The sequence below is a fragment of the Aspergillus lentulus genome (genome assembly GCF_001445615.1).
Source record: "Aspergillus lentulus DNA, contig: Alt16, strain: IFM 54703, whole genome shotgun sequence".
Taxonomy (NCBI): Eukaryota; Fungi; Ascomycota; class Eurotiomycetes; order Eurotiales; family Aspergillaceae; genus Aspergillus; species Aspergillus lentulus.
The window spans coordinates 1,830,949-1,844,961 of NW_028322113.1; the positions used below are offsets into that span (position 1 = coordinate 1,830,949).

The window sequence follows — 14,013 nt, forward strand, 5'->3', positions numbered from 1 at the left end:
GTAGGTAATCATAGAGCGGGCGTAATGAAACGGTAGATGTCGAAGAAGACGGAGGGTAACAGCTTTCGCTTCAAATCATTGACATAAGGGTATGCGAAGGTACGGAGGGTAAAGAGTCTCCAGTTTTGGGGGCAGAAAAAGTAGTCATTTACTCCCGAGAGACGTCACGTCCAAAGAGCTTGGCCTTGAGCCAGTCGGCAGCGACCAGGACACGGTTACGTGCTATTGAAGTTGTTAGAAAGGGAAAAGGAACGAGATTGTAATTGGCAGAGTGAAGGAGGCACTTACTGCTGAAGCACATGCTCAGGTAGGCACTGCGCCAGAAGAGGTAGGTGACTGTTCCACCACTCGCGATGTTGCCGCTCAGCCAGCTGATGTCTGCAACCGCACGCTCCTTTCCAATATAAGCCAGACTTCCCTGGTGAGAGTACTGGAAGGGGCCAATCTGCTTGGTTCTCCGCAACTGCTTCTGGCGCTCGCGGATCTCGTCGAAAATCTTGTTGCGCTCCTCCTCATTCTTGGCCTCGGCCTGAGCCTCGGAGAGCTTCTTCAGCTCCTTTTCGATAGCCTCAGTCTTGGCCATCGTGTTGAAAAGGCGGGCAAGGAAAGCACCTTCCTGACTGGCAACCTGGGCAGTGGGGGCATAGTTGGTAACAGCACAGTCACCGACGGCCCAGACGTTCTCTGCACCGTTGACAACCAGGTACTCGTTCACCGCCAGACCACGGCGCGAGTTCTTCTGAGCAGGGATCTGGTTCATCAGATCCCGGACAACATTGCGGACAGCGTTACCAGTGGCCCAAACCAGCAGGCCATAGGGAATGGTTTCCAATTCCTTGGTTCCATCGGGCTTGGTCACCTCGGCCTCGATATACTTGTCGGTAACGTTCTTGACCATAGTTTTAGTGCGAATGGTAATGGCTTCTTCCTTGAAGGTCGATTCCGTGTAGTCGATCAGTTGCTTGGAGAACATGGGAAGGACGTTGGGCAAAGCCTCGACGAGGGTAACGTGGAAGTTATCCTTGATCTCAGGAATCCACTTTTTCAGGTCCTCATTAAAGAAGTCCTGCAGCTCACCAGCGAATTCAACACCGGTAGGGCCACCGCCAACAACGACCATGTGCAAAAGCCGCTTGACTTCCTCCTCGGGCTGATCCTTGAACATAGCGGTCTCGACGCAGTCCATGATGCGCTTGCGAATCTTCTGCGCGTCGCCAACTTCCTTCAGGAAGCAGGAGTGCTCCTTGACACCCTTGATACCTGTGATTACGCCGTTAACTATGTTTTTCGACCAAATTGTACTGTGAAGCTCGCTACTCACCGAAAGTAGCGTTTTCGGCACCGACACCGACAACGAGCATGTCGAAAGGCACCTCGGTGTGGGAGATGTCACCCTTGATCTCAGAATCGTCACTGATGTAGACAACGCGTTTCTCGTAGTCGATCTTGGTAGCCTCGGCTTCGTAGAACTTCACGTGGGCCTTCTTCTGGCGGAGAATGTTACGAATGGGCTCCATGATTGAGCGGTGTTCGACCTGACCAGTGGTGCAAGAGGGGAGGAGAGGAGTAAAGAGGAAGTAGTTTCGAGGAGAGATGACGACGACATTATAGTTCTCGGTATCGAGTTTCTTCAGCAGAGAAACTGAACCCCATCCCGTACCTGCAATTGCCATCACCGGGTTAGTGGTTTCACGATATGTGTCGGGTCATCGTCTGCGACGCGACCAATTGGCGGCAGACAAGGTAAGGAATCCAACATACCGAGGATAACAAGGGTCTTCTTGGTCGGGTCGGGTTCCATCTGTTCAAGGGGATGGCGTTGTTCATAGATGCTGTAAACGAGGGCGCCGGTGAGACCGACACCGGAGAGCCAGGTCAGACGCCAGGCCCAACGCAGGAACCTGAATCGCTTCTTGGGCTTGGGGGCAGGAGCTGCATCGGCATAGGAGCGACGGAAGGTGTGCTGGACAGACTGCTGCGAGGAAGTACCGGATCTCAGAGGGCGTGACAACCGGAGAGCGAGGGCTGGCGATCGCGTCGAAAGCGACCTGCGCGACAGCGATGACAACTGCATGACAGCTGGGGAAGCCATGTTGGCGCGGAACACCATGGAACTTCCAACCATTGAAGGTCTTGATCGCACCTAGGCGAAGAGGGGGAGGGAAAGAAGGGGAGAGAAGAGTGAAAACCCACAAAAGGGAATCCAGTCAATTGTGGATGTTGACGATGAGTCTTTGATAATCACGACAGAGAAAAAAGGAAGGAAGAGGGACGGAGAAAAAAGAATTTAAAATTCAAAAAATAAAAATGAGTAAATGCCGATCTGAGAGAGCCTGAGGCAAAATCCCAGGAATGACAGGATAAGCTGTTAAGCTGTTTTGGGCGAATCGGTGTGTCACCGAGGCCTTCAGTACTGCACCTTGAGGACTTCAAAGTGTTCGAGTCACTCTCTTTTTTGTTCTGGTTCTTGTTTGGGAGCTCCGGTGGAGCTGTTCGACTTCTTTTGCCGCTCTATCTTTTTTTTCCTCTCCCCTTCACTTTTTCTCTGCTTCTCTTTTCCGCTTTGGAGCTCTCTACAGACTGGCCCTGGTTAAATGTGGGTTGATTCCGGGTCCAAACGGGTCAAGGAGAGGAATCTGGAGTTCTGATGGGCCCGAGAAACAAGGCTATTCTGGTTTCTGGGTCTCCCTTCTCACACCGACGCGTTCGAATTGGAGTCGTGAGGAGAAAGTCGCAGAGATTTTTTCCCTTGTGAGGAGAAGATAAGCGTGAAGTGCAATATCGTGAGGGGGTAATCGGAGTGCGATGGAAGTTGCCTTGAAGGTTACAACAATGACGATGCTCTTGGTCGTAGCTCTTGAAAAATAGTATAATACATATATAGCGGTACTTGCGCATATAAATAGCAGCACGATGCGATTCTAGACTGGTACTTGGAAGCTGTTGCTTTATCTCTCCGTCTGATATCATATCTACATCTTGCGGCCTCCCAACAGGCTAAATCCGGAAAATTGTTCGCCTCTTGCTCGATTTGAAAAAAAGAGAGTAGCCTCTGGCTATATTCGACAAGATATATCAAAGCAATTCCTCTAGTTTTATAACAGTCTGTCCGCCATCACGATGGTGACGTCGAGACTCAAAAGTTTGACCCTCCCCAGCTCCTGCGGGCCTATTCCCTACCCTGCGGTCCTCCCGGAACAGCTACCGGGATCACCCGCAGTCACATACGAGTCTAGATAATCAGCCCTGGATCGATGTCTGGCAGTCCTGCACTCCGTTGTCATGCTAGAAATAGGTGGTTATCTAGTGTCTGAGTGACCAGCGGCGATGACTGTCCGGGGAAGCAAGCTCCACTCCATTCTCGTTTCTCCGTTTCTTCCCTCATGTCTCCCTTGAACCTTTGGGGACTGCAAGATCGTCAGATGACAACCAAGTGGTCGAAACCCCCGTGTCTCGCGGATGAACGGGCTGCCCTCGCTTATTGATTTCTCATTATCGGAGTAGTGGCCTGTATCGGGAATTCTTTTTTTGATAGAGCTCGCGGGTTCGTCCATAGAAACGACACACATCGATAGATAAACGCAGCGAACCATTAATCATACGTTTAGCTACCTTAAGAGACAAGAGCTTGGCAATCTGAGACCCAATTGGGCAAGTAGCTTTCGGTCACAGGCATTATTAGATTGCTTCAAGTCACTAAACCATTAGCACTTGACAAGCAGAAAGTCGGCGTATAGTGGGCTGTGTTGGGTATCACGATCCCCAGCCGTAAGTTTTCCCGCTCAAGAACGGGCATACGAGGATATTTAGCACTTCAACTACGGAGGCATAGGCTTATGCACGGTGAGGTCCAAGAACGGACGATTGTATGATTGTCAAATGCCCAGTTCTACGTGGACAGACCCTGTCAAAGAAGGTAACGAACGCCTAAGTATGCACATGCAACGTCTGGTAGTAACAGTGTAAGATAACAGGTCAAAAGACAGCAATGGAGATGGAACGTAACACCAGTGTCCTGCGTCTTCCAGAAAGGCACCAGAGCTCACGAATTCCGCCTCAACACACGATATGGACAAGGGTAATGAGCCTTTGTAATCCATCTATGATGCTAAACGCCGTGGTAATGCAAGTCGTCAAAAATGTAAAGGTATTGTACAAAATACAGCTTTGGGTAAGAAGTAAAAGGCATCCTGCTCATGTCAATGGTCGTGAAATGTCGTGAAAGGCCATGTTTCAACTCGAGTAGTTTGGAGTTGAATGAAAAGTCGGCTGGATGAAGGGCCCCTGTGGCCATGCTTCGTGATGAAGATAGGGCAACACGCCTGTTTTACGCTCCGCGGCTGTCTTCCCAAGCGGCTGGTAGTGCATATGGTCAAAAGGAACACTGCGCTGCTGCTGGAGAGATGTTGACGGAGGCGGAATTAGCAGGGTGTTGACAGCTCGGACAGGTCGATAAGGCGAGTTTCGGTTTGCCAGAAAGAAAGAAGGTGACAGATGTGTTTGAGGTGTGTGTACAGAGTAGGCCGACACCGCTGGTGACACAGTGGCCGACGACATCCCGTAGGGACTCGCGTGATATCTTCCAGGATCGGGTAGCGAGATTGGGGTATGGTAGATGCCATTCAAAACGGGCGGCACAGTGGGCATATGTGGGACCGATGGTGCCCAGTTGGTGGACGAACTGTACGTAGTCGCAGGCATAGCCCGACCAGCGGTAGAGGGTTGTTGGGGCACGGTTGCGGGAATGCTTGGAACCAGTGTGTGTGATGAAACAGGGAGGTTGGGACGTGGCAGATGGGGAATAGGTCCAGGGATGTAAGCCTGGTGTGATGAAGGAACAGACGTGGGTGTGATGACCGGTGGCAGGGCCGGAAGGCTTGTCATGGCAGAAGTCGGTGGTAAGGTAGAAGCTGGCGGAATAATCTGGGGTACGGCAACTCTCTTTGCGGGATGCTCATCGACTTGTTCGTCCCGAGTCCGTTTGCGAGGGTTGGCGAGCTGAATATCACTACCAAGCTGAGGAAGAGGTGCATAAGTATTGGCCGGTTGGTTCCACGCTGCCTGCGGTTGAATAGGATCTGATGCTGGTGGAGACGGCAACTTGGACGGAGTCGACGACGAGAGTTGGGATGTTGCTCGAAGGCTAGGAGATATGCGCAACACAGGAGTCGTAGGGCTCAAGTCGACCTCATCTGGGATCACAACTGCTCTGTTGAAGAAGTCTGAGAAACCGCCGAGTTTCGTATGCCATTGAGCCCATTCCTCCTCTGATGCATAGAGATTGTACCGCACATTGCTGAGGAACTCGACTTCCATCACGTGGATTTCCTGGACTGGGATACCGGAAACCTCAGCCCACGTCTTGTTTGTATACGTGTTGTCATCGAGAACTGGAAAACGAGTCAGCTTTCGTTCACAACCTTCACGAATGGACGAGTACTGACATTTGTTTCCAAGCATGAGGGCGATGGTCATCAACCGAAACTCACTGCCTTTCTTTCCCCGCACGGCAGGATTGAACTTCTTCAATCGGTAGATGAACATGAGTGCCAGTAAGATTACATTCTGGCTGACCTGCGTCGTCGACAAAATGTTCGTCACCCACTTCTTGAAGCCTGGAGTAGGAAACGCCTCCGGAACAAGAGAAGGCAGCGTATTCACGCGCTCCTCAATGGTCTTCAACTTCGATGTGCTTTCGAACCAGAACAAACAAGTCATCTGCAGAGGATAAAGTCAGTCACACAGTCCCAAGAACCGAGCAGTTCCGATGCTTACCTGCGCAGCGAATTCAGACAGGCTCCCCCTGCTGTCGTTGATCGATGCTGGAATTTGCAGGTAAGACGCCGCTGAACTGGAGCTGGCCTTCTTCTGGCTTGCTGGCACAGACACTGGAACATTGTGGGTAGATTGAGGTTGACTCTGCGATTTGAGCGAAGGTATCATTGTAGAAGAGTCGTAGCCGGTGCGCGTATAAGCGGACGCTCTAACATAGGGGGGAAGTGTGATTGCATCATGTTTGCCCCCATAGTTGGACGACGGGAGCGACTTGTATGCCACCCCGGTCATGTCGTTTGGGGGGGTTGGCAGACCGTCCCTTAAGGGAGCAGTCCAGCGATTCTCAGAGACCTCCAAAGTAGTCTCCGGGTATTGTCTGAATGTCGATGCCGAACTGTCCTCGTACGGGTAGTGTTGCGTAGTGGGGGTTATCGGAGCCGGGGCGGATGGGAAGTACTGCGGAGTGTATATAGTCGGAGGCATATGGCACGAGATGGTGCGTGTGGATCGAACAAGGAAATTGCGAAAGAAGCTCTGCAGGACACGCTGGTCACGAGAGTCTCATTCCACCTCTATGAATATATTGCGCTATTCGACCTCGCTCGGGATCAGTATTCACAATGTCACTGGAAACGCAAACCAGCTCCAATGGTTTGGAAGATATAGAAATCGGATCGGCGGCTCAAGGGAATCCAACGGAGACTGGAAAGAGTTGTTGATTTCTATTCGAGTTGGTATAATGAGGAGTTGCGGAGTACTTTGTAGATAGGACGACAACCGATCTGGTAAATATTGACCATGCCTTGTCAATGGAATGAAGGCACAGAAGGGGTAAGGTAACTTGAAGAAAGGCCGATCCAGAGCAGGCAAGAAAACACCGCAACACAGGTCTAGAGTAAAGCAGTCATAGAAGACTCAGCATGAGAAATGCAAGTGCCAGGAGGAAGTTGCACGCCCGCCCAAGTTATAGAAAAGGAAATATGTCCAAGGAGATATAGATGTCGACGCAAGTATAAGGCTAATGAATGAAAGTCTAAAGGGACAATGGAGTAGAACAGATTGGAAATTAAAGATCAAAAAAGGTGAATATTAATGTGTTTTTTTAAAAAAGAAAAAGAAAAAAATCGAGTGATTAGAAAAGACCTGATCCTTCTATGGAACCAAGCCGTATGAGAAGAAAATAATCATTATGAAAAATCCGAAATTATTGGAAATGAAATGAAGAGTAGTAGGTGTAGTAGTGAGGGCAAAAAAAAAGGTAATAATTGAAGGATGAGATCAAGACATCATCCCTCATCCAGCTAAATGTTCATATCACGACACCACTACTTACTCCGCTCAAAGAGCCAGGGTCGGTTAGTCCTCGTCCGGAGAAGGTGGTGTGTCCGCTGTGTCCACAGTCCAAGAGTGTCCATACAGAACAGACAGAGTTTGACCCGGACGCAGGTCCAGAGGGTTGATCCTCCTCCTTTGGACTCGTTTGGGTCGGTTCCGGTTTGGTCATAGTTGATCCAGGTTGATTTGTCTCTGCTTTGTCTTGGGAGGAAGGAAAAGTGAAATACCGGTTGATGTCAGAGCCACGGGGAAGCAAGTGGATGCGTTTCTACTGGTATTACTGCTGCTACTAGTCTCTACTACGGCGTTGTGGAATGGTAACCAAAAAGTCAGCAGCCCTAGACCATAATAGTCTTGAGACCCAGGTGGGAGGGATTGGCAAAATTCATACTCCATAGTTACTCCGTGTTATTATTAGTCAGGCAAGGTCTGAGAGTGAAGGAAAGAAAGGAGGGGTTTGGAATCTAGACGAGATTCAGTTGGAAACTAATAACATACGACTTCGTACCTAGGTGTGTAAGGTATCCCATACTTACGCTATTGCTGGCTCTGTAGGACCCATACCATATCCAATAATAAGTTTGGTTTAGTGTCACTCCTGCAACCACCGTTATGTGCCGCCTGACGGAAAAAGGGAATAATAATGCAACAAGAAAAAGAAAAGAGAGCGGAGAAAGCTACAGGGGAAGGGGCGGCATTGCTCAACAAGCCTGGAGCCACGGGAGAAGTACTGTAAGTAAACGAAGGGAGGTTTGTGCACTACTACAACGACCATTTTGTGGTTGATCGCTAAGGTAATTTCTAGCCCAACCAAGGCGGAAGCAAAAGGAATGAGTAATTTAGGTAGGTCATTTCCGTGAGTACTCCGGTCGGTTTACGGAAATACTCTGTAATGATCATACAAACCTGATTTGGGAAGTTCACTGGCATGGGCAAATGAGGGGGTGGAACTATGGATAACGTCGGAGCAGGCTTCGTAATTGGTCCGTAAGTGTGGCTTCCAAGGTTACTATGGCAGCTGTGGACTGTGACCAGGCGAAAAGTCAGGGTAGTGTAGGCCAGAAGGTAGGTCGTCAGCAAGGTGGGCTGACGGCTTAGTACAAAATGTTTGAGTATGGCAAGGGTTGGTTGAGCCTGTACCTCTGCCTGGGCGTTATGGATGAGTCGGATTGTCATGGATGGATCAGGTGAAAAAATGCATGCGTAAGGTAGCCATGTATCGTTCTGTATAGTAGTGTATCAGATGAGAACCAATTCGGGCAGCTTGGTATGGATGGCGGCCGATAGTTGGATAATCCGGCCCTGTCTAACTGCAAATAGATAGGGCAAACGGCGCTAACGGAGAACAGGTGAAGGGGCAATTACCATTCTTGTACAGAGTTTCTCTGTACTACTGTATCACAGGGAGGAAAGCATGAGGATGGAAATAATGAGAGGCTTACCAGATCCCAACATTTGTAAACCCACTTGCAGCTCAAAACACAATCAAAGAGCCGAAAGTCCAGGAAAAAGGATAATAATAAATAAAATAAATAGAAAAAGGGTTTCAGCCAGGTATGGTCACTCCACATTGGTTGTCTAAGAATGAGAAGCCAGAGCAACGTTGGATGTTTTGCCGCGTATCGGAACTGGCTGGACCTTTGAATGTAAGGTAGGCAGCTCTGATGATCATTGGATGGACGAGTGCACAAAAGGACCCAGAAACTCGTAGTGACGAGCCATTGGCGATGGAGGACCGGAAAGTTGGTCCAAAGAAGATCAGTCCAATTGCTGCGTGTAACTCTCCTCTCAGCCCCAGTCTTCCTGCTTCCATCAAAGAGACTAGCCGGAGAAGATAGCTCGGCAACTTCTGGGCAGGCAGCCAGCAGTAGAACAGTGTTGGTACGCTTTGCCCCTTCAGTCCAAAGTACATACACACAGGTTATAACCGAACCGACCAGGCTGATACTAGGCTCTTTGTACTCCATATAGACTAGGTAAATAATAACCTGCATTATTGTGCTGGACAAAGGTGCTCCTCAGCCTGCTAGCGGCGCCCCCAGAATGGTAATTTGCCGCTTAAGTCGAAGCTGATGGTTACATAGATGATCAATAATGTATCCTTATCCACAATTCCTTTGCAACTCTGCTCCCTGTCTTCTGATAGTGTTCCGTGTTTAGTCCGAACCACGAAAATGGGATCCCATGGACGAATCAAACACCTTCAAATTCTACGCTTTTCTACGAAGACACAGACTCTAAATTGACCATTGATTATCTAGGATTTCCGCGGCTATCAGGATATTCGACGCTGACGCGATCGCCGGTTTTGAAGAAATACGTTTTTGTGATATTACCAGTTTCCAATGTATCAGCTGGTCGAAGCAAATAGATGATAGAAACTCCCTCTAAGCCAAGGATCCCTCCTGACCGACATCGACGAGCTGAGTCGCTGGCTGCTTGTGGCTTTTTTTTCCCTTTCAGGATTCAGATTCATCCCTGTTAGTTGTTACTGTGGAGTCGCGCTATCATTATTAAACCTATCCAAAGACAGTCGAGAAGAAGAGGAAGTGGAAGGCGAATGAACGACTCCATTTCCATGGTTTGAGCTCATGATTGTGATCATACACTTGCGCGGCCTTCAGCAGGCAGTAATCTTTGAAATCATAATGCTTGCCAAACGACATTCCAAAAAACCCTAGCATGGGTAAGGGCGCGCAACATTGTTGATACCACTGAACCTGACAGTGCTACAAGTATGTACCATCTACTCCTGAGACCTGCTCAGGAGAATGCATGTGAGCAGGAGCCTTCTCATTTCTGCTTCTTCAATACTTCATTGCGGGGATGTCATTCCGTGCTGGCCAGCTTCTGTAAGCACAGTAATTGTGTAGGGACACCGAAACAATGTTCTACACTTTATTTTTCTACCGAGGGCCATCTTCTCTTTGATCAAAGCCGACGACAACAATCCTATCCAATCGTCCCAACCCAATGTTTCCTACCTTGATTGGCGCAAATCCGGCGATAATAATCAAGGATAGAGTGACGGACTAGGCTGAGGCGGTTTGACTTTGCAAACCCAATTGAATTGTGATCATTGATCACTTTGCCTATGATGGCGTTGAGCGATCAAGGACAATTTCCGACTGCGCTCAGTTTTTTCCCTCGCTCGCGACTCGCAAGGCGCGGTCCAGGACGGGAGAGAAAGTGTCTTGAAAGGCTGACTGTCAATCAATAATCAAATGTGTAGGATGGTGCGTAAATAGCCCACATGGCCATACAAGTGGATGAGTGCCGCATCAATCATCGTTCTCGTTTCCTTTTTCGTCTCACCCCAAGATCATGGGTCATGACTTGATAATGGATTCGTCAACTGGCTTAGCGTGATGACTACGTATCTTTTGAGCGTCAAGTACAGTTGTTTCAATCGGAGTGGTTATCTCCGCCAACGCCTAGTCCATTGCTCCCAAAACTCCTAACTCCTAAGAGAGGGTCTGAGAGGAGTGACGGCGCTCAGGGGCCTCGGGGCTTCAAGTAGGCGCATGGAGTAAAATGTAATGTACGAAGTACGGAGCATCTCAGTTGAGTACTGTGCTCTTGCTTGTCTTCTGATAGTTCAGTTCAATAATCGATAAATAGTGACGCGGTATGGTGCAGATCTTATGCAGGATAGGACAGTCAGCCCCGACAGTATCACGGAGTATCTACTCATAGGTATTAATGTTATGCCCGCATGCGACCTTCTCTAATTCGTCCAATACTCCAGAAGCGGCTAGCCGTCTTTTGAGATCGAGGTCTATCTACGGACTCAGCATATTGAATACGGAGTACAGACTCCTTCCCAGTTTATTCCAAATTGATGACCCTGGCCGTATACGAGCAAGTAGGAATACGATGGGAGAACTTAACTTGAGTTTTGGAACAGCCGATCAGCCACGGAATGATATTAGGCTTACTAGCTATTGTCTCAGTTTATCATGGTACGGAGCACGAAATAGATATGTACTACGGAGCATGGATGATTGATATTTATGAACTGTATCTAGTTTGTAGCGGAGGTGATACTTTACCTGAGGGAAAGGCAAGCAATTACAGAGTAATGATGGTGCATAAATAATATCTCATGACGTTACCCTGCCTCCTCGAACATGGAGCCTCGCACTCAATTGTCAATCCACTTTTCCATTTTTACGTCAGATTAATTTTCATTTAATCAATACGTCTCGTACGGGGTATATCAATGCACAGCAAATTTACATATGATATCAAAGAGTACTCCTGCTCCAACCAGGAAGGATGGAGCAAGGTAATCTATATTTATTGGCTGTCTGTTGCAGTCCAAACCAAAAACAACATACTCCGTACCTTAGCCTCCGTATCTGATCTCATATCTTGATGAGCATTCATTGGATCGTCAGTTACCGATGACGACGTGCTGAGACTGTTTTTGAGAAAGCTCGAGAAAAAAAAAAAAAACAGAGCAAAAGCATGATCATCTACAGACTATCTACGCGCTTAAAGAGGATCACTCGGTGTGAATATGGCCCACGTCCGCGTCATTAGTCCATAAAGAAATCGATACAGCCTCAAGACTTCCGAAAGAAAGCCAGAGTCTTTAGTTTGAAATCGAATCGCACCACAAAGGTTAACCAGCAAAAGCCCAGACTACCAATAAAGGTACGCTCAGCGTCACCTTCGGCGTTAACCTTGGAGCTAGAGCTGCACGTCTGTACGTCTTGACCTCTTTTGGCTTCTTCTTTGTGTTAAATGCTTCAGCCTTCCCTTCTTTTGTCTGTTGGACCGGAATTGTGGTGTATGCGTCCAAAATACTACTCCATAGCCAGGCAGATACATAGGAGTCACGGCATAGCGGATAAGTGCCGCCAGTCAACTGTCTTGAAAAAGGCAAGAACACGAACACAAAGTTACTTGTTCATAGGCAAGTCTCAACGATCGGCTCGGCCTGAGCTCGTTCTATACTTGGATCATGTCTCGGAAGTTGACTGGGTTGCAGTTTTGCAAATAATAGATAATCATAAGTCCAAGTAGGCTGAAGAACTGTTCCAGAACCCCAGATAAGAACAGTGTCCACCATCTTGCAAGCGCGTGCCACCAGGTATCAGACAAGCTGAGGGCTGAGGGTTGTGGCAGACTTTCAGTCTTGATGTTAAGTCAATAATAATATCTAGACAGTCTTCTTCGTCATCTAAAATAATTCAACCTGAGTCGGCATCCGTAAAGAACGAATAGCAGGCCGCGAGCGGATCTAGACTGGGGCTTGAAATGAACCCTTGGATCTGGTTGATGGTGATGGTCATCTCAGCATTGAAAAACGCCGCAGGTGTCTCCATCAAAGGGGCGGATGGCCACCTCGCAGCTAGCCTAAGCCATCACCAAATTTCGCCAGCATGACAGAAGAGAAAATGATGGAAAGGGAGAGCAACGCTTGACTCGTTTGGGAAAGTCAAATTCAGACGGCGAAGAGGCCTAAAAACAAGTGTGGTTGGTCTGTTCATGTGCGCCTGGGGCCCGCAGACTTGCAGTTGCATGGGCCTAAGACCCCCCTCAAAAAGGAAGAAAGGCAAAATGAACCAAGGGAAAAGGTCTTAAACGGCGGCGGCGTTTGTCAAGGTAATAATGATAGTTATGTTTTGCTGTGGGCAACTAAGCGGCACTTAACTCTGTCCACCACTAGGCACTGTCGTCGGTCAGGCTGGGCAAAGTGCAGGTGGCAGACCGCAAGACTGCCCTTAATGAGACTTTGCCGCGATCGGCTTCAGACCCAGGGCTTCGTCAATATTACCTTGGTATTTCTTGCTTGTAACGCAATTTCCTTATTCTCTACAGTAATTATGCTCAGATTATCTGACTTTGACTGAAGTCATATCCCAGTTCGAGGGGCTAATCAGGTTCCAGTTTACACTAATCAGTCGCCTCAACTTCCTGACCATTCGGAACCGTCGGGGGAGACTGCTGAAGTCAACATTTGTATCCTTGAGTTCGCTAGTACGGACTGACTATCTACGGATTACCTCTGTACAAATAATCGAAATCCACATAGCAGCTGTTACAGACTGGTCATTGAAGTTGCCACAGAGTGGTCTGTCACCTGTGGCACTGAAACTTGCCGTAATCTTTCCTTGAAGGTGTTGGAGACTTCATCACTTCGGGCTTTTCTTCCTTCCTACACTATTCTCTACCGTAACCCACTATCAGGTTCGTTTAATGGTTGAGCGAATAATCTTAACCTCGAAGTTATAATAAATAAATTCTGCTCCGTGATAGTGGCATCCATAATGTTGCTCTGATACGGTGCCACTGTCGAAATATCCACATCCAGCACTATTTGCCCCATACGGTATCAAGAGTCGTGACTTGGGCAGCCAGCCATCTAGCAAATAGCAATATTTGGTAGGAGTGGACGAGTGGTCTATAGTTCAGCAGGAACTGCATTCAGGGACTAACCATCCCAGCTCCCAAGTATGTTTGGTTATTGTATGGCTGCAGACTATCACTACTGGTAGTCAAGTTCGACCAACTACGATTTCCGGAGTGGATCTCACATTTGAACTGTGCTCAACTCACAATTTCCCATATCAAGAAGAAGATACGGAGTAATGTTATCTTCAACCGCTTGCCCACCGCGAATATTAGTTTGCGTCATGTTCCAGCCGAACTTGACAGGCCGTCTCCAAATTCATCTGGTTTTACCGTTGACCCAAAATTGTCCAATCCGGCCGTATCTCAGTCGTAGTTGCCCTGTGCCCCAGTACCAGAAGGGAAACGATGTTCATCGGAGAATTTGCCTATTGTAACTGCAGCTCCTTGCAAATGTGCACTGAGTGCCCCGTGGGTTGTCATATCTAAGTCATTATTATTTACCACCCTTGCAGCCTTTCAGGGTCACCAGGTGGGCAGTTG

At 48.3% G+C, this 14,013-nt stretch overlaps 2 protein-coding genes across 2 annotated transcripts; both read right to left on the bottom strand.

Moving 5' to 3' along the window:
* Positions 1-148: 148 nt before the first annotated feature.
* ALT_8072 (external alternative NADH-ubiquinone oxidoreductase, mitochondrial) lies at positions 149-2,125 on the bottom strand (the record flags this gene model as incomplete). Its single annotated transcript, XM_033555972.2, has 4 exons — positions 149-222; positions 289-1,260; positions 1,322-1,660; positions 1,762-2,125. The coding sequence occupies 4 exons, from the start codon at positions 2,123-2,125 to the stop codon at positions 149-151; spliced, it is 1,749 nt and encodes a 582-aa protein (XP_033411863.1).
* Positions 2,126-4,233: 2,108 nt separating this feature from the next.
* ALT_8073 (cyclin family protein) lies at positions 4,234-6,258 on the bottom strand (the record flags this gene model as incomplete). The annotated part of the gene is made up of 3 exons (XM_033555973.2): positions 4,234-5,390; positions 5,445-5,718; positions 5,776-6,258. The coding sequence occupies 3 exons, from the start codon at positions 6,256-6,258 to the stop codon at positions 4,234-4,236; spliced, it is 1,914 nt and encodes a 637-aa protein (XP_033411864.2).
* Between the last annotated feature and the right edge of the window lie 7,755 nt (positions 6,259-14,013).